Source organism: Epinephelus lanceolatus, chromosome 16, assembly GCF_041903045.1.
Source record: "Epinephelus lanceolatus isolate andai-2023 chromosome 16, ASM4190304v1, whole genome shotgun sequence".
NCBI lineage: Eukaryota > Metazoa > Chordata > Actinopteri > Perciformes > Serranidae > Epinephelus > Epinephelus lanceolatus.
Genome location: NC_135749.1, coordinates 9,257,571 through 9,284,462, shown reverse-complemented (window position 1 = coordinate 9,284,462; position 26,892 = coordinate 9,257,571). Strand labels below are relative to the sequence as shown.

Genomic DNA, 26,892 nt, shown 5'->3' with positions numbered 1-26,892 from the left:
TCCGGGGTTAGTAAACACGAGAAAGCAGCAAGGAGGTTACGTCTTTTTCATATCTGCTATTTATTCCCTCGTAAAAACTCAGTGCAGACTAATTTAAGATGATGTCTGAGCTCTGCTTGGATGGAGATAGACAGAATTCATGAAGGTGGGCCATTGCACCACAAGACAGCCGACAATTAGCACGTCCACCTGCGTTCATTTGGTCTGTGACAATGGTGACAATCTGGAAATGGTGGGGTAGTAATCACTTCAAAAAATACTTCAAAATACTATTTTGATCACTTCCAATCGCATCCCATTAGAGCTGGAGCCAATATTTCTCCTAGGAACGACTGCAGGTTGAAATCGTTCCCACTAAAGACAAAAGCTAGTTGGTGTTAGTGGGTTTTATGTCCAGTGGGTGAGGGACTTTACTGAACGGAACAATGTTGTATCAATTTCTTCATCCAACTCTTGTCAAGAAAGTAATATGCTTATTTCCCCAAATGTCCAACTATTGCTTTAAGTACAGCTACATCCATCAGCTCCACCTTTAGCTAAAAGCATAGCGCGCCTTTAAAGAATCAGCCGTACCTTTGCAGGCTGAAGTGATTACTACCCCACCATTTCCAGATCATGACTAGTCACTATGAATAAGTAACTGGCTTGCAAATTTCCCCGCACCTGAGGTCAGATGAGTTCGCTACATAAAGTCACTCTATCATCCGTACGCTACCATTTCCACCATTCCTGCAGCAGTAAGTCACAGACCAAATGAACGCTCTACTGCCTCAACTAACAGGAATGTAAAAAAAAATTATTAACTTGTGGTCCGGACTTCAAACCATGCCCTGCATCATGACTAAGTACCACACGCACTCAAAATGGCCCTGTTAAATATCCTTTCCTGAGGCAGGAGGTCTTTCATTTATAAGAACTTATTGGTTTCAACTGGTTTCAACAGACTTTTTTTACTGACAGCAGCAATGTGGTTTGGGTCTGGCGATGCCAGACTCTACCCACCAATTCCTCAGCTCACCCAGCAGCACCATAGGTTGTGGTGTTGGTTTGGAAAACAGTGCCACCCTGTCAGTATCAGGCAGGACAGATCCCTCAAACTGTTCTTAGTATGCTGCCCTCTGGACTCCAATGGTGGTTATATACTTATGAGTTCACATCCTCATTACTCTGATTATAAATGCATTGTCTTATACATTAATTCTATTTAAAATAAGGAAAAAGGTTGTTCTTGTTATATCAACAGTCAACCTTTGCAGAAATGTCAAAAAAAAAAAAGTTCTGATCAACACATCAATGTGGTTAAAAAACCTTCCATGATTCATCTCATCTATCCAGATGGTAAAAGACGAAGCAAAGATAAATTGAAATCACCTGGAAGACGTTCCACCACACAGGAACATTGGTTATGTATGGTTACAGAGAGGATACAGGGATGTTCATCTATATGAAGAATAACTGACCTGCTGTCCATACTGTATGCCGCCCATAGCGCCAGGAGTCCGGTTCTGCATCGCCATGGGATACCTCTGAGGGCCAGGAGGTCCGTAGCCTTGCCCTGGGTAAGAGCCTCCCTGCTGGGGTCCTGGCCCTGTGGGAGGTCCTTGCTGCTGCTGGGAGTAGGGGTTGGGTCCTCCATATGGCTGGCCACGCATCTTCCCAACCTGGTCCATTGGGCTTGGAGGCTGGAGGACACACAGAGAATTTGCAATGTCTCAGTAAGCTAAGAATGGATGGCTGGCTGGAGTAGCAACTCTAGCTTTAAAACACCGTAGAAAAGGTTTGACTTTAGAGGTACTCGTTTGTCATTGCTTTTGAGGTTGATGGTTTTGGTGTGTCTATAGCCCTTGCTAGGCTGTGCAGTCACATACCCTAACAACCTATAACAAGCTCTATAATGATGCAACTGACAGAGTATTGTTCAGAGCCCGGTGATGTGACAGGAAAACATGGGAGAGCCAGAGTTATTTTGGGACCTTTTTAGTTGGGTTTCTTGAAAAAACATTACTCAGCAACGAACACAAATGATGACTCCACCGTTTCTTCACTGTGTCGTGTAAGCATCATCTCATAAAAAAGTCACAGTATAATCAAGCAAATATAGAACAAAAAGCAGAAGGGGGAGGGAAAAAACAGTAGTGGATTTACTTTCCTACTAGAAAGGGAAAAAATTGGCCATGAATGAATGAATGAGCCCACTATATCCGCCAGGAGTGTTTCCTTGCCCAGGAGATCATTGTGCCAGTGGGTGGATACTGTTACAGCGGAGACGTCGGGGAGGGTTTCTATGAAAATAAGCTTAAGGAAGTGGAAGTGTCTGCGGTGGCTGGAGCTGGCCCACCCCTCAGCTGGAGCCACGTCAGGACGGAGGCCGGGTTGGTGGTGGGGGCTGACCTTGGCCAGCTTGGAGTCGGGGAGATCTACATGGCCCGGGCAGGCAATGTTAAAGGCCAGACGGCCTTTCTGGCTGGCGAGCCAGGGAGGGAAACGGAGAGAGCAGAGAAGGGGCGGGGGGGGTTTCGTAATGAGGCAGCCTCGCCTGTCAACAGCTGGAGCCAAGGTCATAAAGTGTCTGATGCCGCGTGTGTACATAAGAGATGAGCTTGGTGGAATCCCCCCCAAACACAACATTAACTCTCCAGTGTAACAAAAAATAAAAGAGTTAAAAAATTCCATTGAATTATAATGAATTGGTCATTCCCTGGAAATAAAAAAAAAAAAGAGAGAGAAACAAAATTCAAGCCAGGGCCTGTCAGATTGTCTGCCTGCTTGGCACAATCTGATGCCATCAACTCATCACACCGCTGGCAACCCGTGTGTTCCCATCAAACCCACCGCAGCGGCATCTGAAAGTGCGAGCCACAATGGGGGCTTTGAAGTAGCAACACCTCCTGGCCTGCTGACCTCGGGCAGCAGACACAAAGCTTTCATTGCTTCCCACGGTTATTAATCTGTGTGTGTGTGTTTTTTTTTCCTCCCCCAAAAACCTCTTTTCCTTGGTTAAGGGAGACAACCACCAGGGCTATTTATAGCCAGCGAGACGGAGAGGGCAGTCTGCCGAAAATGTAACAGGTCCCAGCTGCACTGCTGTTTGAACCTGGGCCAGGCCTTGCTCTTCCTGGGCTTTAATAAAGCAGCAGGCTTTGGCACTCTATGAATGACAGTGCTGCAATGAGAGAGAGGAGGTCGGATGGGGGGTGGCTCAGCAGGAGAGAGGAGTGTGTGAATATATATGTGTGTGTGTGTGTTGGGGGGAGACTGTAGGTGTTGCTGGTGGTGGTCGGGTGGGTGGGTGGGGGGGATCAACAGGCTGTCAGGGCGGTCAACCAGCTTTATCCAAGATAACATATTCCATTCCAGGTTTTCCCTGTAGCCTCCCCCAGGCCACACTCTCCTGAGCTCCTCCAGGTTCAGGAGTATGTGTATGTGTTATGTTGTGTGTTATGTTGTGTGTGTGGAGGGAAGGAGGGAAAGAGAAGGGGGGTGTTACTACGTTCCCAAGGGTCATTACCGACCGCACCTTGGGGGGAAGACGTAACAGGCCCCGGTAGGCACTCTCCTGTGACCTCTAATGCACTTTTAACCCCAGTCTGAAAGGAAGGACACCACCCCCACCTGACATCATGCCATGATCAGAGTCCGCACAGCACACCGATCAGCCTAAAGATGACTGGTGAAGCAGACGCGACCTCGATGTGGTTTTTAATCCATTTCAGACAGGTGTATTTGTCCAATTACGGCAAACAACAAAAAGTCGTCACATTTCCAGAAACAAAGCTGGAGTGACTTCTCTCACTGGATAAAAATGTGCTATAGCTCTTTCCTAATGAGCTGCTTAAGCAGTTAGGCAGAGCCTCCTGTGTCATCCATAAAGTGTGCCATAGAGGCCTGAATCACCCGCTAACGTCCTCCAATCCACATGAAAAATGACTAGTATGCTAACAAACTACAGAACAGCAACACTAAAAGTAAAGTCTATTTCTCATTTAGACAAAATCTCCCAGCGATGACCGGGCCATAAAACAATCAACCTTTTTCCTCACCAATTTCGGTTGATATTTCGCCAGCAGTGAGAATATTTCTACAGCGGCCTGTGTGCCCGCTTTTTCATTAAGGAGCCTGACAGCTCAGGCCTCGGCCCAGCAGGGAGAGAGGGGGAAAGTACAGCTCGACTACAATCAGGGTTTCCAGCTCCCTGAGCCACGTGGAGAATCAGCGCCGCCGCTCCCAAAACAACTCACTCCTCTATCTCATGTCTCATTTAACAACCACTCTAAAGATGGAGATAGTGGTCATTTAAAGAGGTGATCAGGTGGGAAAAAAAACTCGATTTAGACGCTACTACTCCAAATAATTAAACTCTTTTATTTAGGGTAGCAGATCCTTGAAGGATAATTACAGTTTATAAAAAAGCAAATAATAAAACACCCATATGTGCACAACAAATAGGTTATACCATGCTAAATATCATGTAAGAACATTCATAACATAAGTCAATGAGCCTGGTATTAATCCAAGGAATCCAAAAATGAATTAATAGTAATTAATTAATATTTTTTCTTGACAGAAATATAAAAGTGTTCAAGAAATGTCTGATAAAATTAAACCAGGGCTGACCCAAATGTCTCTAAGTTTCAATCTCTACCATGGTAATCGACGTCCAAATCAGTATTTGAATGGTCCGATTTTTGTTTGTTTTTTTTGCCAATAAAATTTGCGGAGGAGCCAGTGTTCCCAGCACAGTCATCAACCCCTGCTTCAAACCAATGTGGAAAAGGAAGAGATGAGACGAATCGCGGACAGCGACAGTTCTCTTTGCATCGAGTGATGAGGCCTGTACAGAAACAACAGTAGCAATAGCCAACCTTCCACCCATTGTTCCCTTTCTCCATCACTCTGTCACACACATTCAGCAGCGCCAAGTCCTTCTAAAGGTGGCTGATTAGCATATATAAATATGACTGATCACAATTAGCTCCACTAGGTCCCTAGAAGCTACGAATATTCTTGGGTAATAATAACCGAAGCTTCGAAGCACCAGTGCAATGGTATTCGAGATAGCCCTAAATTAAGCCACCCATACATCAGGATGGGGTGCTAATGCTAATGCACCTCAAACACTAGTTGCCCCCCATCATCAGACAGGAAAAAAGGAAGTATTAGTAGTAAAAGAAGAACAGGATGTGACCAACCACCACGCTAATGTGTACGGTAGCCTTACAATGTTAAAACCACATTCAACATGACCATGAAGTTATTTTTCAAAACTTACTGTCACTTTTTTTTCAGCTCTGAGTTCACTACATAACATTAGCTACAATAGCTGTATGGCTAGTTGACCCAGCTAATTCTAAGTAACATAATGTTAGCCAGCGTTAGCAGCTATTTCATTAGAAAGAATTGCTTTAATGTGAATAAATCTGACTAAACATCACGTGACTAAAACTTTATCATATTTTCTTGTTCGTGAACATGATTTTAGACTGAGTCACGTCAGATTTTCATCAGCAACAATGACCGTTTAACACCGCTACAACATCAAAGTCCATTGATTGAGAAACGGCAGAAATTACAAACCGCATTTAAAACATGTACAGAAAACAATGACCACAGTGGAGATTTGTGTTTTGTGTATTTCTTTAGTTTACACTGTCAGCTTAAACTTCTACGAAATGTTTTAAACCATTTGTACAAAGGGTTTGACATGTTGCTGACCAGAATTAAGAGTCCTTTGTCAATTTATTGTTTTATTTATTGACACTTTCTTGATAGTAACTGTTTTGAAACTACCTCAGATTTGTCAATGTTACGCTGTTGGCAAATATTTGTCATCTTCTGACATAAAAAATAGTTTAAACCAGAATCATTCTTCAACTTTCAAACTTGAAAGAAATAATGCTTTGACATTTATTGTGATAATTATCTTTATCGACTGATGTGAATTTTTTATTGTAATAACATTTTTGGCCGTAACGCCCAGCCCTGGTTAAACCTGCTCAAGAGGTCTTGTTTTTTACTCCTCGACCTCATTCGATCATGTTAACACATCTGTGTGCTGCAGGCTGGGATAGAGCTGTGGCCAGTCTCCTGCTCAGGCCTCCATTGATCTGTTTACCAGCATTTTAAATTGTTCACATCTGACACACCGTTACGCATCCTCCGAGATCCCAGAGAGCTTTGGCTGAGGCATTTATGAGTGTGTGTGCTTTAACCACACTAAACAACCTCTTCTACTGCATCTTGTGTATAGAGGTCAGGGACTGCTATAGAAGGCTCTGTTCCTCCTTCTCTTAGCGATAGAATGAGTGGCTCTTTAGAAGTGCGACGCCAAAGCTGGTGCACTGGTGCTGTTGAGTAAAGACCTTGAGTGTCTGAATTTTTTTCCCACGTTTTTCCACAAGTCTGAACTTGGGAGTTAAATCATAACCGATAATGTGACATCTATTGTTGTTTGTCCTTGTAATATTTAAAGGAATTATACTATTTAATGATAGTGTTGAGATTAAAACTTTCAACATTAAATAGTAAGATTCAGCAAGATCTCCCACATTTGTCAACCTTCAAAATGGATGAACTTGTTATTTGCAAATCAGTGCAGTTGTTTGTTGCGATTTGTGATGTGTCAAAGAAAAATGTCAGGGCCTGGAGGTGGCAAGGGCAAGATAGACACAGTGGAAAGACGATAAGGCATGCAACAGTAGAGCGGAGTGGAAGTCTGAGTCCTTGTGCTTTTTAACACAAATAACTGCAATCGAGGTCTGACACCTGATGACCTCCCAGCTACTGGTAAAACGTGGCTCAGTTCAGTGAATGCACATTTTAAATATTGAGGGGGACATGTCACCTGCATCCTCCCTGAAATCTACATCTGCGGCTTGTTTTAATAACTTTTTAGTTTCTGGTATTTACAATCATTTACAGAGCAACTGATCACATTAGCATGCTAACAAAACAAGCTAACAAGTATCTGAATTTTTTATCCAACAACTACCACTGTGACATCTTTGGAATAAAATACGCACTCTTTTTTCTTCTAAATAAATGTAAATCATACGTCACAAGTAAATTGGCGTACCTAATATCTTTCCGACATATAGTGGAAGAATATATTGCCCTCAATATTATGCAGCCGTAAATCAGAATCTAAACATTTCCAGACTACGAATGTCAATTTTTTATATATATATATATATATATATATATATGATAAAATGCATGTGACTAACAAAAGTCTGCTGTTATGATGTGCAGGGAGATTCCCTGACAGACACACATCAAAAGCCACGTGATAAAAAAACATTTGCAGCAACCCACTTATTTGTTTCTGAAACTGTCTGGCTGAAAGGCTGATATTTGTTCCAAAAGGTTAATGGTATATTATTTTATAGATATGAAATGAAAAGATCATTCGCATTACAAAATGTTAGAAACCAATACTGTGTTTTGAGCCAATATTTTCCTTCTTATTTAAGCCACTCGTACAAAAAAAGCAAATTACAAATGAAAAATATTGTAACTACTCTGTGTTTCCTCAAGAATTTTAATTATGAAACACATTTCAGACAAGGTTACTAAAACTCTCATTTCAAGGATAGCACTTTTAACATAATCATCTATAAAAATTCAGGGATAACTGACCTATTGCTATCTGATTTTCAGTAAAAGACCAAAACATTGCTGACATGTTTCCTTCTCAACACAGACTACAGGTTTATGATGAACTTTCCACACGCAGCAACAAAGTCTGAAACATGCACACTGGATGGCAACTCAGCTAACAGCACTGTCTCTTTATTTCTGCTCAGTCATCTAATCAATTTCTGGAGGAAACCCCTTCCCCTCCCTTTTTTCTCTTCCATAAAAAAAATAAATAAATAACCACAATTAGCACGTGGCTAATCTGCATAGAGGAAAGCCAGAGCACTCTTGGCAGAAGAGGTTGCACTGAGTATATTGTGTCATGACTGGGCTGCTGGTGGATATTGCAACTATTCAAAAACTGTGTGTGTGTGACATGGGGATAGGGATTTGTAAGGGGTTGGGGAGGGTGATGGGGGGGTCTGGAGCAGTGCCTGAGAGCAGAGCTGGAGTCTACGGGGCCTAGCGGAGCAGATGGACCGAGGGGGTGGGGGGCAGACGATAAACAACTGCTGCTAATTTAATCCACCACACGGCCACATGGCCTCGGCTTGGCGCACACACCATTGTTCTGCGTTAAAGCCCTTCAACACGCAATACACCAGCGATAACACACGCCGGCTAAGGCCGCCCTCATATGGTGGCGGAGACACACACATCACATGACAGAGAGGGACAGGATATCCTACCCTTTAGCATCAATGTCAACTTCAGGGGTGAGATTTGTGAGGCACTTTGCGTTTAACAGCTCACTTCACATTAATGTGGTTATCCATATTCACAGTGGGAGCTGCCCAGTATGACCAGTCCTCACCGTTTAAGCACTGAACACTCCCACTGCAGAAGTGAGGAGATAAGTACTTTGCTCCAGGACAGGCAACTGTTTCTCAGCCACTTGCTCCACTGACATTTTCCCAGTTTCACGAGAAGTCATGCTGACAACATTTCTCCAGACTAACACCTTTAAACTGAGGTAGATACTCCTCAGAGACAGACAGCAGAGATGGGTATTATCGCTCAATGTCTGGGTAGAATTCAACAAGTTAAAGCAGGACACACTGTTTGTCCATCCAACAGCCCAAACAAACCAAAATACTCAATTCACAATACTTAAAGACCAGAAAAAACTTGTTAAATTCTCACAATAACAAAGCTGCATCTGAGCAGCAACAGCAGTGAGGTACTCTAAATATTCAAGGCCTCAAAATAACTTAATTAAATGAGCTTTTGAGGAAAGTATCCAACTGTAAGTAACCAACTAGTATAGAGAAAACAAAAAACTTGAGGAAAAAAACAACCAAAAAAGCCATGTTCTCAATTAAGCAATTAGCCTGCCTTCCCACTGCATCAACCCGAGAAGCTCCAACTTTGAGCTGTCCGCTGCGTGACTCTGGATAAAAGCACCGAGGACCTGGCTTGTGCCTGCTTGTGCTATCATCCACATCGAGCAGAGGCAGCGGCACCCTACTTGCCCAGATGTTCACCCAGCTGTTCCAAGGAATCCAAAAGATGTTCAGGGAGGAGAGGGAGAAGGGAGCTCGCATGACAAAATCGACTTTCACATCTCTGAGAGATCAGGGGAAAAAAAACAAGGCTATTTGAGGTGAACAAGAACAGAAACAACAACAGCGACAAACAGACGAGAGTTAAAAAACACTTGCATGATTTAAAGGTGGGAAACACTGCTGCTCAAACGGCCCGTTGCATTTCTGTGCACATTATTCCCAAAGACAAGCAGAGGTCGATGTCACATATATTAGAGATATTCTTTGATCTGTTCAAATTCAGTTAGACAGCACAATTTTTTAAATGTTAATGCTATAAACATTTTTCTGTCAATAGCTTTCATTATACACTGACATTCAGCATTCACACAGGCAAAATAAAAAACCAGAAAGGCAGCACAGACACCAACATCTACACTGTTAACTCAGTAAATGACCAAAAGAAAAATCTTAACTCAAAGTCCACTTCATAGCTTGTGTCCGAGTTTTGAAATGTATCTTTGTCAACTATTGTCCTGAGAGCGTCCGCCAGGAATGAGTCCTAAAACCCGGAAATGAGCTAGCATTTTACCACTCCTGGTTCCCTCGTCTCAAAGTCAATAGTTTAGGTCTGTGGTTAACACAAGCTTAAGAGACTTTCACGCTTTGTTTTCCGTCTTGAAATACATCGGTAAATACCCTACTCGTGAACTTTGAAGCTTCTACCACGCCAAACACGGCATCACAGCCTTGTGACTGTGGTGTAGTTCCTTTATAGCCTATCATTTTGCTTTTTACTTCAGGCGATGGCATTAAGGCTTCAATAACCATGAAAATTGTGAACAAAAGGTGCTAGCATCATAAATGTTAGTTTGCCAAAGAGCTTAACTTCAGAAATCCAATGGACAAATCCCACAGGCTTTTTGACAATGGAACCAATGGAAGGCTTATTTCCTCATCAACCTACAGAAAAACATCATACCTGCCGGACTCAATGGAGGTCTGGCGCTAAAATGCTGGACTATCTCTGTAATTTTAACATCAACAATGTAATTAGCATCACATAGAAATGATATAAGAATTCGAGGGTGAAGTCATACATTTAGCAGAAACAGATCCAAACAATCACATCACAATAATTTTAATAAGTAAAATTATTAGAGTTGTTCCGATACCAATATCAGTATTGGAAGCGCTTCAGATACTAGCTAACTGCGGGTTTCAGCAAATACGCAAGTCTATGCACCTATCTGATACCATGTAATTTATTAATATACTCAAAAGTAGTTTCACAAACAGATAAAAAGGCAGTTTTCATTGAAGTTAATTTTTCTTCACCTCCCCAACACAAAAGCCTACACAGCAAGTTGCACTGTGCAGCCCCTTCTGTTTTAGAGCAATGAACAAGAACTGATTGCTGGTAAATAGTGTAATGTTAGCCGTTAGCATAATGTCAGGAATTTGGCAATATTTCACACTGGATAAAATAATCCTATGGCATTCAACCTTTGTGAGCCATGCCATGCAACAATGATAGCAATCATTTCACATCTGTACCAAAATTATATCAGATTGTACTTGGTATCGGTCGAGACGCAAGTTCAGGCTTCAGAATCCGTATTGCTAAAGAAAAAAATTGTATTGGAACATCTCTACAAATTATCTACCAAATGCAGAAAACTTGATAACAAGATCAATCATGACTTCAAAACGAAAACAGAAGACCAAAATTGAAAAAGAACCTGCCTTGAACAAATGTTATAATGGTCACAAGATGAAAGCAGACCTATTAACTGTATTTTAGACTAGTGTGCATTTAACACCATAAACATCAGGTAAACACAATCCTTCCTTGAGGAGAAACTCAATCGATTAGTGTCAATCTGACAGCGGTGATTAGTACCTGAGAGTGAGTACGTACTGAACAAAAACATAGCTGCAAGGTGTTAACTGGTTCCCAGCACTGACAGGCCCAGTGTGCTCTGTGAAAAAAATCCCCCGTTGGGTAGATCACAGCAGCTTGCTGAGACCATCCAGTTATTGCCTGATAAAAAAAAAGGAGAGAGGGGGCTGCCTGCTGCTGCCTGGCCTGTCACTGTGATGTTCAGGTTGGAAGTACAAGAGAGTGAACATCCGCCCTGACTGCCGGCTGTCAACCTGTCAGGCCAAAGTTATATTTCCAGGTGACAGTGGCTGATTCCCAGGAGTGAGACGGGCGTTTGTGGACTGGGAGCTCAGGAGGGCTGAGAGCAGGGCCAGTGGGAATGGTTCACGTTGTGGTGTGAAACAGAGGAAGGCGAACCAGATGTTCACTGTTTAACAGAGGAGTAATAGTAAACTCTGAGTGATGTGTACGGCACCTGCAGACGCAACAAGAACTGGAAAGTTTTATTTTCTACACTTGGTTAAAAAGGTGATAAATAAAAGCAAAGACCATTTTGAAGGGTAGAAAATCTTTTGCTGAAGAACTACGGAATGGAACCTTCACGTTTTTGGTACCGACCAAAATACGTCTGTAGCGCAGAGTATTAAAGACTGTGACTAGTATTTACTTATTTTTGGATAAGATAATACCAGATTTATATCAAAATGTCACCAATTTTAGACTATTTGAGGTAGTGTTGTCACAATATTGGCATCTCTAACTACGACACAACACTTTGAAAAATATTGTTATTTGATAGCAAAGGGGAAAAACTGAAAATGAGGGCATACAAATTAAGTTTTCATTAAAAAATAAATACAAAAAGCAGAGAACAGCAGAAGGACTTAAGTAAATATCAATAATAAGAGCAACGAGAAAGCGCAGCTGGTACCAGTTATTGATACTATGGAAAATGAGTATCAAATAATTAAAAAATTCCAAATTGATACGTATGGATAAATCAATATTTTTGACATTATTTGGTAGAGGGTAAAGTTATTGTTCAGTTGTGTTAAAGCAACATTTGATATTTAAGTACTTTGACGTTGATATTTAAAAAAAAAAAAAAGGGGGGGGGGGGAGGTTTTGTTTAAGAAAAAACACTTGAATAATCAATTGAAAAAAGTATTGTTTCAGTATGGAAACAAAAAGAACTTCACTTAAAACTTTATTTAATTAGACAAAACAGATGTTATGGACAGAATTTACAGCTGAAAAAAGGTAAGTAATCGCAATATATATTAATATACATGTTATTGCGATACTCAGCATATCGGAAAACACCTAAATTCGCAATATTATTATATCGTGGGGCCTCGGGTGATTCCCACATCTCATACTTTGCCCTATGAACAACCAGTTTCTGTGTTTGACTTCCTCTTCATTATAAGTCACATATGAAATCACTTCTTCACCTATAACCTACAGTGTTAAACCTTTTCAAATGGAATCAAATATCCAGTTACACTGTAACGCTTAACAGCTCATTGTTAAAATGCACTACCTTTGCAAAGAGTATTTACAGTCACGGTCGCCTAACATCCCATAATAAACAGTGGTGTGGCTTTTTTAAGGCCACAATGTGAGTACAGCTCAAGAATGGCTGTGGTGCTCAGGTTACACGAGCACTTCACCAGGAGTGCTCGCGGAAAAAGAAAAAAGCCGTCTGTGCTCTCCACTCCTGCTCCGAGATAAGCCACTTGGTGCGTTCAGCGGGCAGAGACTCCTCCGTCAGCATTGGAGGCAAGACAGTGATCGGTTACATCACGTTGCCGAGGCTCGGCTCGCGCTGCTGAGAAGGATGCTTATTCAGGCTGACCATTGGCACCCTGGACGACCCATTACGATAAGTGTGTCACTCACTACTATGCCAAAAATACCCTGGCTACTGAATGAGGCGAAGCCACTTAAGGACCTGGCTGGGTCACTGCCTGCCTCATGGTTAGAGTCACAACTCTGACACTGATGTCAGACACACTGCTCTGCACACACACACACACACACACACACACACACACACACACACACACACTCGACCAGAGGAAAACATGCTTGGTCATAATGTGAATTACAGACCAGGAATTTTAATGGAATATGGCGTTTGTGCATTACGGCAGAGCTGTACACTTTTAATTTCCACTAAAACTCGGAGGGAAAAGGCTTGTGCAGGACTGTCTCCATCATGTTTCAGGCCTTGACGGACTGAACTGCTCTGGACAGACAGTTTGGATTGTTAATTTGCACTCCCTCGGGCACTGCCATGCAAATCTTCAGGTCAGGGAATCATGCCAACAACAGTTACTGCTTTCTCTACAGCCATGCAACCACATTTTAAAACATCAAAACACAGTTAGCATCAGCCAGGCAGCAAATACTGTTCAAATGTGTCTTTGGTGCATAAATCACTGTCACCTGCCACACCAGCGAGAGACAATGACACTAAACAGCCTTTTTGCTGTCGCTTTTGTCTGTGTAACTTCGTCCCTGCTGACCACCGGCTGCTCTTTTTTTAACCATGAGCCTACCAAATCAAAAACAAAACAATGGCTCCGTATCAAACGGGCTGCTAACTGGACGCCTGGCACACTGCTGTGCACAAAGAGGTGGCATTTAAACTTGTGTAAACACTGGCCTAATTCTATGAAAAATGTACGTTAATTATTTAGGCCATTTAAAAATAAGCACAGTGGCACCACGTATACTTTTTAAAGAGCTGAAAAGTTAATTTTGAAGTGTACAATGAAAGTGAGTCAGAACTCTCTCTGCTTATAGTTTATGTTACAGAAAACTATGTCAAAAAATCAAAAGTGATTCAATTAAGGGCTGCTGTTAACAATTGTTTTCATAACTAATGAACTCCCCAATTATTTTATGATTAACTCATTAATTGTCCGGTCAATTACCTGTTAGAAAATAGTTAAAGATGTCAATCACAGGTTCCCAGAGCAGTAATTTTGGGCATTTTTTCCAACAAAATGATGCAAGTAATTACCAGAATTGTTACAGGTGAATTTTGACTCTGGCTCATTATTTTCAACCAACAACTTAACAAAAAACAAAGCAGTTGCCGACTGCTTTTCTGTCAATCAACTAATCAATGAATCGACAATTTGTTTCAGATAGAAACAGTGATACACCAAATCGTCACGTTCAAGAAGCTGGAATGAGCAGAAGATCTTAAATATTATTCAACACGGTTATGCATTTATTTACTTATCAACACATCCATTAATTTGCTAACTATTTCAGCACTTGTTACTGCTTTCCTGTCTTTACAGTACATAGATGTAGCACAATATCTGGAATATTGATCCTCCATTGCTTTGCTAAGATTACTTCAGTGTGCACAGGCTTTCTCCCAGCTCCTGCCTGTCCTAAATGAACTCCACAGAGCTGGTTTTATTAGCCTAAAAGATGTTCAATATGATGATCAGAACATATCTATGATTCTGAAGTTGTCTGCACATAGAGGTGGCTGACCCAGCAGCTAGCAGCTACTGGTGCTAACAACAGTGCTAACAAAGCTAACAGTGTTAACATGGCGGGTGCTTTCATGATGATGCCATCCTATCATCAGTGCTAACCGCCATTTAAGTGCAGTGGAGTAGCAGTGATGAGCTACACACTAATAGGGACCCACATGCACTAACATGCATGTGCGATACCACAACAATAACGCTCAGAGAAGCTACAACAACATACATAAGTAGCGTGACTTCATTCACCTCTCAGGACACCACTACTCCACTGTATCTCTACCTGGAGCTCGCATGTACGGAGCCTGGGCTTGGTTGAAGGTGGCAGTGCTGTTTGGGCAGAGAAAGCCATGTGTAAGTAAGGTAAAGGAGGTTATTGGGTTGGTGCGGGGAAGGGAGCAGTGAGACCTGGCATTAGGGGAGTGTCTCTGGGGCGCCAGAGATTAAGGATAGACCGATACATCGGCCGGCCGATATATTGGGCCGATATTTGAGTTTTTTACTTGTATCGGCATCGGCCGATACGCGCGTGGGTTCGCAGATTTATTTTTCCCTGGCATGATTTACAGACAGGCATCCGCGGGCAGCTCTGTGTTGCCGGAAGACCCTGCAGCGCACATGCAGCGAATCCTACTGTGTACTGTAGTTGTTGTTTTATTTATGCTTCAGCTTAAATATTTGTTTATTTTATAAAGACATTACTGGAAGATTTAAGAGCACTGAACTCTTTTTTTTATTTGAATGTATAATAATAATAATAATATTCTACCTGTTCTACCTCAACTTTCCATCTTGTTTTAGTATTTTTTACTGTTCAATAAATGTTTCTTATTTTAAAACTTGAGACCTGTAATATTTGTTATCATTGTGTCATTTTTTTTATGTAAATTGAGGGAGCAAAAGCAGTATCGGCCCCAAATATCGGCTCAAGAAAATCGGCAGTCCATAATCGGTCATCGGCTAAGGGTGATGGAAAAAAATCGGTATCGGCATCGGCCCTAAAAAATCCATATCGGTCTATCCCTACCAGAGATCACTGTCTAGCCTCCTGGAGGTGTCGTGGGACCAACTAGACGAAACACTGGTGAAAGGAGGTTCCCACCCGATGACATGCTAGTTATCACTGCTCACTGGTTTGTATAGTTAAGCCTTGCCATATTAGCTTATCATAGGGCTGAGGTTATTCACTGAGTGTTTATCCTTCCTCTAGAGCACAAACTTCTTGTGTTTATTTGAACTCACACATAGCAAATCTAGCTTGAGTCATGGTGCTGCTTGAATAAAGTTCTGTCGCTGGCCGTTCCTCCAAAGTCCCAGATGCATCCCAGATGGAAGTATTTCCACTGCTTGAATATTCTCCTACTAACAATTTGATGGTGTGGGTGATCTATAACAACTACCACCACTTTTAAGACTGGTCATGGGCTGTAAAAAATACCAGTTTGTGTGCCTAAGACTTTTTCTTTCTGCAGTGGTTGTGAAAGAGGCATCGAGTCTAATTTTTTATACTGGTATTGCATCAAAGTTTAAAATTCTGGTATTGTGACAACATTAGACTTGAATAGCACATTAGGAGAATCAGAAAGCAAGGCTATGACTAGAGGGCACACTCCACAACAACAGATATCATGATTGAGTTCCACAGAAGACAAAGACGTGTGCTTATGTTCCCCTTTTCCGCTTTATATATGAGCCAATGGCTTTTTTCTCCCTGCAGAGAGCAAAGGTGAGAGCTATATGAGAGCTGGGAGGAAGCATCATTCTCTACCTTCTAGTATCAACAACTGCACCAATTTAAAGGTTAACCACTTTATTCCATAAAAACACACACACCATACGTCATGTAAATGAAGTCTGTAGTCTCACACAGGCTCGGAGAAGGATATTACTATGCTAATCTGGGGCATTTTAGAAGGTAAATGTCAAAAGAAATGAATTACCTTTACATTCCAGCGTGCCCTGATGCAATAGCCCAAGTTTGACATTTGTCCATGAGGAACTTGTTTTTCCTCGGTGTGTTTTCAATGCGCAACACTGGAAATATAATTTTTCAGTTTGGTAATTTTCACCATCAGGAATTAAAATTATTTTTTGTATCACTTTAAAGCAAAGATTTCAACAGCATCATCATCAGATACTGGCGGGATAGTTTGTGGAAGTCAATACACCTGCAGGTGTAGTCAACTTTATAAGCACTCACAGCTTCTTACTGTGTTGTTGTCTCTGACGTGCTCCCTATCAAAAATTCACAGGGATAATTAAACGGTCGTGTGGATCCAAATCCAACACTTGACTCTAGAAAAAGACTGAGTTGGAAAAATGCAACACTGTCTGTGGCTGTCAGCGAGATGAAAACGGGCGATGTTACCAAAGAAAGACGGATGGCTGGTGACACGTGGAGTAAGAGCAGGTCAGAGAGGCTCCTGGGGCAGCACACACACACACACACACACACACACACACACACACACACACACACACACACACAAACACTCGCAACGACCACTGAGTAACTGCCGCACTTTATACACAAATACACACAGCTGTCAGGGGCAGACGAAGATCATTCACAAAACACCCAACCCCCCTCCCCTGGGTATCACTGACACCGTTTCTCCCTGATACACACACACACACACACACACACACACTCACCATCCAGTCTCACACACACACACACACAGTTGCCGGGAGGCAGCATGCTGTCCATGTGGCCTGTGGAGAATCATTACTCAGCAGTGCACACTAAAGAGCCGAGAGTGAACTTCCTTTCTGAATGCTCAGGCTTCCTCTTTTCCACGGCACCAACCCCCCACCAAACAGAGTCACAACAGTAGCTGGAAGTTGTTCTGTGCGTTTTCTTGGAAATGTGTGTCGTGTTGAATGAGTAGGGACAGTTTAGAAAGTGTATCGCCAGCTGTCAAAGAACAGCAGATCACTTTCTAGTGATTGTGAACATCCAGTGACGCAACACTTATCCGTCCAAAAATTATAGTTTAAAATGAGAATTATTTTTAAATCATTTCAAATACAGAAAGTGCCTGTGACAGCCGCAACCAGCAACTATTTCATTACTGACTGACTCATGTTTAAGAAACCAATTTATCTTTTAGTCTATTAAAAGAATGAAAATAGTTAAAAGTGAAAGCAGATGACGACTTCTTTAAAACGCCTGATTTGTTGGGTTGCATAGATATAGTGGTTTCAATGTATACTGTGATATAAAAGCTGATGGTTGTAATACTGTGTACATTTGCTTATCTACGATATTTTAAAAAATGCAACTGGGCGGAGACCTTTTACACATACTTTTCTTTACTTTTACTTACCTTATACTTCCATTAACAAAATGGCTTCAAGTTTTAATTATAGTGATAAAATTTTTAGTAAAATGAAATAACCCTTTTGTTTTTATTCCTTTCAGTGTCATTCTGACTGATGATAAAATAAATTCCGTTATACAGTGAAACTGCGATGTTTTCTGAGATGAGATCGTACTGTCAAATTGTCATACCGTGATTCGTCTGGGAAAAAAAGTCCACATCTGGTGAACAATTTACAACAACATCAGACAGAAAAATCCTTTGGGCTTTTTTCTTAACGACTAACTTAACTTAAAAAATAATAACTTAAAATATTTCTCACTTTCATGATCAATTAATCTACTGATAATTTTTTCAATTGCTTGGTCGAGGGCTGGGCAATATGGAGACGATAAAATATTGCAGTATTTTTTAACAAATATATCAAGATTGCGGCAATATTAAAATAATTTACACAATGAGATTTTTGATAAATCATCAGTACTGTGAATATAATTGAGGTAAAATCAAATACAGTAACAGCAGCTAGAACAGTCTTCAGGAAATTATATCACTTTACTGAAATAACACTTACAATATTATCATATCCAAAATCTAAGATGACATCTGGTCTCATTTCGTGATATCAATAATATCAATATATTGCCCAGCCCTAGTTTGGTCCTCACAATGTCAGCAAATACTAAAAAATGCCAACTACAATCTACATTAAGGGCTGCAACTAACAATTGTTTACATTATGGATTAATCAGTAGATTATTTTCTTGATCAAATGTTGTAAAAATAAAAATAAAAGAGAAAAAATAAGAAAAAAGGCTCAACGCAACTTCTCAGAGCCAAATGTCTTCAAATGTGTTGTTTTGTCTAACCACATTGATATAAACAGAGAGAAACAGCAGATCGTCACACTGGACAAGATGGAACCAGAAAATATCTGGCATTGTTGCTTTAACAATGAATAAACAATAATTTAAACAGTTAATCTATTATTAAAATAGCTACGGATACATTTTCTGCAATCACCTAATCATCGCACCTCTCATTACAAGACCCCAGACTCAAAGGTGACATCTTAAATGTCAACTATTTGAATCATCAGACTCTAGTTGCAACCTTTTTCCATCTTCACCTCACCTGACATTATTTTATTCATGTATCATCTCCAGTACAAACACTGTGAGTGAATGGGTACTTTAATCGTCATAATTAGGGCTGTAACAATTACTTCCAAAAAATGCCCCTTTAGGAAACTGGAATTGTGACAAAGAGGGATTTTAGTATGTTCTGACACTTATATATCAAATAATTAGAAAAATAATTGGCAGAATAATTGATTATGAATATAATCACTAGTTGCAGCACTTTATTTTTGGCATTTAATTAAATTTTTTTCTTTGTAATGACTTTAAATTTCATCAGAATACAAATTTAATGATTTTCAAATCCCACTTCAGTGTAAAGGACTCAGCGCCCAGTATACTTCACATTTCCAGTATGATCTCCAATACGATTTTCATTACATCCTCAAACAAATGACACAATTAGAACAGCTCTAGTGTGCTAAATAAGAGCATACTGGTCGGTTTAATGCTTTAATTAGTTTTACTTTTGAATAACAATGCAGAGACGGGGAAAATGTTTGCTCTGGGAAATATTAAATATATTCCATCTTCATTACTTGTGAGTTTTTGACACCGTAAAGCTGTCATGAAACTGTTTATTTGTGCACTGCTTTCCAATTTGCAGTGGGGCTTCCCTTGTACATCAGCAGCAGCAGTGCTGAGCGTCTATTAGCAGCAGGCAATTTAACACCCTTGGTTTGGTGTTTTTCATTATGTTTTCAACTGTGGGACTTTCTCAGAGAAATGTTTCCAAAGTGTCTTGGATTATGATTTAATTCAAACTCTATTTGGGAAGTCAGCCTTTCAGAGCGGAGAGGGCATCCCTGATGGCTCACTCCCATGTGTTAGGCGGAGGGAAACACCTGGCGTTATACCATCCAAAACAACCCCACTACAATCCACTTCAGAGTATTTGTTTGTGTGCAAGGCATAATGAAAACCCATAATATTAGCCCTCACCCACCACTCAATTAACACATTAATTCATCTTTAGCAGGTGGCTCAAGGCAGGTGAATGGCTCCATAAAAATCATCCATCGAATCATTACTGGCGATGCATCTGCCAATTAAAAGGCCAATCGTGCCACTGTTGATGAATGGAGAGTTGAAGCATTTAATCAACTCTGCTAAAATACAGCCAACAGCACTCATCGTGGACAGCTCTTCTGCACAGTCTGTGAAAAACTCTCCAATCGCTGCAGTCAAACATCAAACACATAACAAGTTCTTTGACTGAGCATAATGTGTGTGTAGTGGTGGCCTCATGTGACATCGCTGTGTCATGATTTGACAACTGTTTGGAAACTATTTACTTCATCTCTCCGTCCATTTGCCCCATGCGAGTGGTCTTTTCCTCCCAGTACCACATTTGGGATTATATCCATTAAAGTAATGTGTTCTCTGCACCTGCACCACTGACACCAAGACAAAAAACTCCTGCAAAAGCTCCAGTTCTAAGTGGTTCTAATTCTTCCCAATTCAGTGACACTAATGAGATCTTGATACAAACCCGTCTGCCTCCTGCAAAAATACAGTTTCTGCTACCTTTAACTGTGCTTAACAACCAAACTGTTCAATTTCCCTCCCAGCAGACTCTCTCCTTCCACTTGCACAATAAGAATGAGATTGAGCTTCTTCAGCAAAGAACCGCTATGAAAGCACAGTAGCTCATATAAAAAACCGGCATGGTTGACAATCTAGTGATGAAAAGGTGTTAAGAGTGTTGGGACAGACTAATGTCCAGTGTGTAGGGGGGATATCAGAAATGAGATACGATATTCATTAGTGTACAATCACCTGAAACTAAAGACTTGTTGTGTTTTTGTTACCTTAGAATGAGCCGTTTATATCGACAAAGGAGCGGGACCTTTTCCACGGAGTCCACCATGTTGTTTCTACAGTAGCCCAGAACAGACAAACCAAACACAATAGGGCCATTCGCATCATCATGTCGGCCACTGTAGTTCTCCTACACACTAGGCACATGGGGAAGTTTCAGTTGTTTGCAATCTGCAACCTCACCTCTAGATGCCACTAAACCTGACACACCAGACCTTTAAGAAAACAAGTGGATATCACATTCAGGATATGACCACAAGCAAAGCTTACAAACATTACTGGTAATACTGTGTCTCCACGAACATAATCTGTTGCCTACAGCAAGCATTATAACAATAAATTGAAGAAAAGTGGCGGCAGAGTTGTTTGCATGCTGCTCTCTGAGACATTTAGACGTCACAGCAAAGATAAGACACTTCTTCCGAGTTCACGCCTCTGATCTGACACCTGAAATATCGCTTGGCCCACAGTACAACCACAAATAAAGATAAAACTAACCTACCGAGAACTAATGCACTTATTCAATAAGATGAGTGTTACTGAGGCTAGTCCACATGCAAAACTGGCAGCTAAGAAATGCTAAAAAAATGTAAGTGCAATTAAGAAACACTGATACTTAGGAGCAACAGAAAACATCTCTACTTCTTCTTAACAAAAATTCAATCAATCAAAATTAAATGTGATTGAAATAAGTCATAAGACATTTTTAAAGCTGCCTGGACTGAAATCTAGAACCAATTTAACAATAACCAAAACACGAACTGACATCAACTACTTTGGGCTTGGGAACAATTTTGCCTAAATATTTACTGTAACATAAAACATTACTTTTTTGTCTACTTCAAAAGTTAGATAATCTAGTTCACATGCTGAAAAAATGTACAACTTTCTGTAGTGGAACATACGGAAAACAACGAACATATATGTTATCATAAAACTATTCATCTGGTTTGCTTTGAACAAAACACGTTCATCTGTCATTTGGATTTGGTAAATGAGCGTTGTTGGTTCCTCCATCCTGTTCTGTTCAAAGTTAATGTACGACACATTCAGTTAAGTTTTTATTTAATAGATATCAATTGTTTTGAGATATTAAGATGCAATATGTCAGTTAAAAAGATCATAATATCCTATTTCACGTCTTAGCATTTTTAAGGCTTTTGAAAGATTGATTTAAGACATCTGAATATCAGTTAACGCCTTATTTTTAACAAATTTAATGTCCTTTAAGTCTTTTGAAGGATCCACAGGAACCATGCAATAAATATGAATACGACCCACGTGGTCATCTCTGACGTCTCACTAAAAACATAGCTGAAAACATGATCTCAAAAAAGTGTCTGATGGTTAATATTAATTAATTTGATGTGAAAAATAAATTAATTAAAATAAAAAAGTTCACCCCACAGCATCAGCAGCTCAACTATAAAACAAGTGCCCGTCTCAATGTCCACAAAGATGCTGTCAATTTACCCCGTTTACCAAAGTTGAAAGCTGGCCTTGGGCACTGACACTTGCACACAGGAAGCCACAAATTGGAACGAAAAAGGGAAATCCAAACTTTCCTCAAAACAGCAGTGAGCGGCACTTCAGTAAGACTCATCAGCCTGACATTCCTTAACCCTTTGGTAAAGAATCACAGATCATCACAGCCAGTGAATACAACAATGCTGTCTACAGCTACTGATGTCAAATCGCAGAATATCTGGACGTTTGAGTTAAACCTATTGGAACCAAATCCTTTTGCTGACATTTAGAGAGCGCTGTGAATGTGCGAAGTCGCACCGTGTTGCTCTAAGTGTCCACAATTGACCTTGCTGTGAGGCAGCAAAGTGGCATTTGACACGTGTGAATAGCTTGCACCTTTTAAGTTAAAGCAACATGTGGTGATATCACTTCTATAGCTGAACAGTCTGTCCTTGAAGACGACTCTTTCGCTGGAAATAAAGTAATAAACACAGTATGTCTGCTTTCTTGTGGGACTAAATCAATGTATCAACACACATAAAGCACGACCTTTGTCGTAAAGGGTCTATCATCTTTGGTTAACAGATGCATCAAGCAAAGTTTGACAGGAAAAAGCAGAAACATGTGATGCTCAAATCTGAATATTTAAAGAAATTCAAAATGTTGTAATAGAGAAAATTAAATAAATGTTCCTCTCTGTGTCAAAGTGAATTGGAAATCACATCTCTGCCCTTAATGACAATGCACACTGCACAAATGTTTCCCATGACACTTAATTGTAGAGTAAAAACACTACACATGTGGCTGTTATCACTGGAGAGAGAGATGTGGGTGAGCACTGTTGACATGGTTACACTCTCTGCATGTGGACGCAAATTAGACTATTGTAACCTGCTGGGGGAAAAAAAAAGCCGTGACACTCGGCTGACACCTTAGTTGCTTGTAAACACAACTGGAGCCAGTCCAGCCCTCTCACGTGGCTGCGAGACGTCGGAGCACACAAGTCTCCTCAACTTCTGATCTGGGAACAGTGGAAAACACACTTGTACAATGGGGCTACATGGCCACACCTACTCTATGTGCTGTACCAGAGTCAGCCAACTTCAACATGCAGTGCACACAGTGTACCCAACAGCGAGAAAAAAAACAAAAAACTTCAGGAGAATGTCAGAGGTCAGCAGCTGAAAATGACAGTTGAGATGTGATTCAGCACAAGTGAGCTTATCATACAAATAAAAACAATGGTGGATCCACACGAGTACAGTCATCATGCAAATTACTGCAGTGGGAGGAACTGTGTTCTCAAAATGCTTTAAATAGACACAACCAGGGAGTAAGTTAATATTCTGAAATTAATATTGTGGTTTTTGGTGCATGTTTCTGTTGATGTGGGAGAACATTCACAGCATTTATATGCACAAAAATATAGGTATGTTTTAAGGCTACAAAAATGCACACAATAGTGATCAAAATAAATATAATGACATAAAAGACACAGGGACTATGTTGTCTTGACACGGTGGAGGAACACATAACTGGGCAGAGGGGGCTGTTTTTCTGCAGCCTTCCATTAGATGCAATTATAAATGGCCGAGAGCAGAGGGATGGGGAGCCAATCAGATCTCGGCTCGCATGTCAACCTAAGACCAACTGTCTCCTGGCTCTGACAGCAGGATTTTACCTCCATAATTCAAATCCCAAAGCAAAGGCAATCTGCACTTTGCCAACTCTAACCAGCGGGGCCGTGTTTACAAGGCGGCACATGGAGCAGAGGCGCAGGGGCAAAAAGGGAGAGCGGAGCCGAACCGAGCCACAATGAATGAAACCCTCCGTCAAGATGAATCAATCGCGGTCACAATCACACTTTGATCCGAGTAAACACTTAGCGGATGCAATTGTTGCCATTCACTGGACTGTGAGACACATCTCCACCTCACCGTGCGGAGGCTTTTTAACCGACAGAGGGGTCTTTTCTTAATGATTATGCAAATGTTATTTAACGGCTATCGCTGTCATTTGCATCTTGTTTATTGCCTTGACAGCCATTGACACAACTTTGATAGCACTGGAGGGAGCACAGCACATTAAAAGACGCTATCTCGCCGCGGATTCTCGCAGAAATAACAGTGGTTACAGCACTTCTGTCTACAATGAGGCTGGAGGAGCACTGCGAAGAAATATCGCCTTATCTCCCTCTGCACACACACACACTTTCTCCTGACAAACTCTTGCTCTACTTAGTCAAACTCTTGCCCTGTACCCAGCAGGGACACACACTAACACCAACAACTCGGGAAGTTGTTTCCAACAGAATATGTGGCTTCTTTCTGTGTCTAAACACTATTGCAGGGGGTGGTATTGGGAGAAAGAGAGAGAGGCAGCCATTTTAGAGCTCTTGCTACATAGACAATGGCTGGTCCAATGCAATATGCAACTCTACAGTGCTTTTCCTGAGCTACTGGGTGACTTTAACTGTGTCAAAGTGGTACTGTGCAGTAAGTGGAGTTTACCTGATTTCTGTTGGGAGGTTGTCCAGTGTTTCCCGGGCTCATGGGAGGCGGATGGTGGGTCCTTTGTTGCCAACCCGGATGGACCCCACCATACTGACTGCTGCCCATATCTCCTGGCCCCTTGCTGGCCCCTTCCTGATTGTTATAGTCTCCTTGGGGGTAATTCGGGTAGCTCCTGGCAGAGCTAGGGGATGTCAAAAGCTGATTTAAAGTTGGCGTAGACGTAGGTTGTTGGTTTCCCATGTTATACCTCTGATTATTGTAAGAGGCAGCCATAGCTGTGGTTCCTCCTGCTGGCTGTTGCTTGCCTGGCTGCCCCCCAGCCGCCGGAGGCTGGTTGTTACGCGGGGAATTCATGGCCCCGTATCCTTGGCCCTGATAAGAAGTCCTGTTCTGGAAAGGGCTGTAGTTGTTATAATGGTTGGGGTAGCCGTGTTCGTGTGAATTAGGGGGGTAAGGGTCCATCATGCCCGGCCCCGATGCAGCTGCCATGCCAGGGCTTTGTTGTCCGCCATGTTGATGAAAAGGGGCCCGGCTGTAGTGCTGGTTGTAACCGTAAGGAGGTGGAGGAAAGGGGCCCGGGTGGTGGTGTCCCATTCCGGGATGGTTATTCCCTTCGGGCCCGCCTGAATCATTCTGATTACTGCTATTATTATTTACCCTGGGCAAATTCCCGTTGCCGTTCTTCATGTCAGGATCCCCTCCTCCCCCAGCATTTCCAGCATCGGTCCCGTCCTGCAGCTCCTTCTGGCCAGGAGATCCGCCGTCAGGTCCCGGTTCCTTATTTTCATGCTGTTTCTCTCCCGGTACCGACTCCTCCTGTGGGTCCCGATCCGGCTTTTTGAGTTCGGATGGCGGGCTAGTGTTGAGAGTGGCGACGCTGGCAACCTGAGCGGCCATGATATCCCTCTCTCTCTCTCTCCCCCACTCTTTCTCTACCTCTCTCTCAGCACGGCGACTCACTCACAATCAAACTCCGAATAACCATTGAATATAAATACAATTATATTTATAACAACGTACCCGTTGTCCCGGTTCATTCCCCCCTTTGCCCTCCGCCCGGACCGGTATCCGGTAATCCACCGCGACTCCGTTTAAAGTTAAAACAGAGAGGGGAAAGTTTGTGAAAGAAAGAATATATAAATACAGAGCCAGGGAAATGAATTTCACCGACACAAGTGAGTGTGTGTGTGTTGGAGGGGGGGCTTCTGTTACAGAACGAGAGCGCGAGCTAGAAATCAACCAAACCAGCACGAGGCTCCGCGAGACACAGCCATCTTACCGACCTGTCGCGAGAAAATGAAAACCCGGAGCGGAGTCCGCGGTGAGAAGTGGATCCGGACTGCCCTGTCTAATAACAACATTGTTTATACCCAAGAAGAGCCATTATTGTGGGTCTAATGCGCTTTAAACTGAGCTCGTGCATAAAAATGTCGACGTGTACGAAAAGCCCTGTTTGTTAGCATAAAGTGCCGGTCATTGTGAGACTAATTAAGTGTTGAACGGCGAAAAGGCTTATGCTAATGAAAATACACAGCAGTGGGCTGGCTGACAAAGTGAGTGAGATTTAGATTTGAAAAGAATACACATTTTACAAAGCGTATTTATGCGTGCATGCTTACTGCTGAATTAAACTAAGAATAGGTGACCAAATTTTGGAAATTTTGAAGTTTGGTGGTCAATATTAATAAAATATTCAGTGTTATCATCTATGAAAAACTCCAGTGTAATTTGGCCATGGTAAGTGTTGATAAAAATGGGTGCTATATTACTATATTTTCTTTTATTTTATCCTACAGTGCATCTTTATTGCTTATTTTACAGCATTTTTATTCCATTCTGATATTATATCTTATTCAAACATTATTAAATTGTGTATGTAGTACAGACGAGGCTACAACTACACCCAGGAAGAGACTCAAAATGACTTCAAACTAACTACATGACCCAAAATAAAGCACACACAAAATCAGCATTACACGAAACTGCAACAGATGCATAAATACTTTGAAGATAAGTTAAATAACTGTGCATTTTTAAGGCTAAACCATCTGTGTCTCAGTTTGTCTTGCTCTTATGCAGGAGAGGTGGTGAGGACTTTTGCATATCTGCA

At 41.4% G+C, this 26,892-nt stretch overlaps 1 protein-coding gene across 1 annotated transcript in view; it reads right to left on the bottom strand.

Annotated features, from left to right (window-relative positions):
* arid1ab (AT-rich interactive domain 1Ab) overlaps positions 1-26,086 on the bottom strand; it is a 58,857-nt gene extending 32,771 nt beyond the window's left edge. Inside the window, exons 1-2 of the mRNA XM_033636548.2 lie at positions 24,780-26,086; positions 1,461-1,682 (exon numbers count right to left, since the gene is read on the bottom strand). Of these exons, the coding sequence (XP_033492439.2) occupies positions 1,461-1,682; positions 24,780-25,679 (1,122 nt within the window). The 5' untranslated portion in view covers positions 25,680-26,086. The remainder of the gene's footprint in view (positions 1-1,460; positions 1,683-24,779) is intronic.
* Between the last annotated feature and the right edge of the window lie 806 nt (positions 26,087-26,892).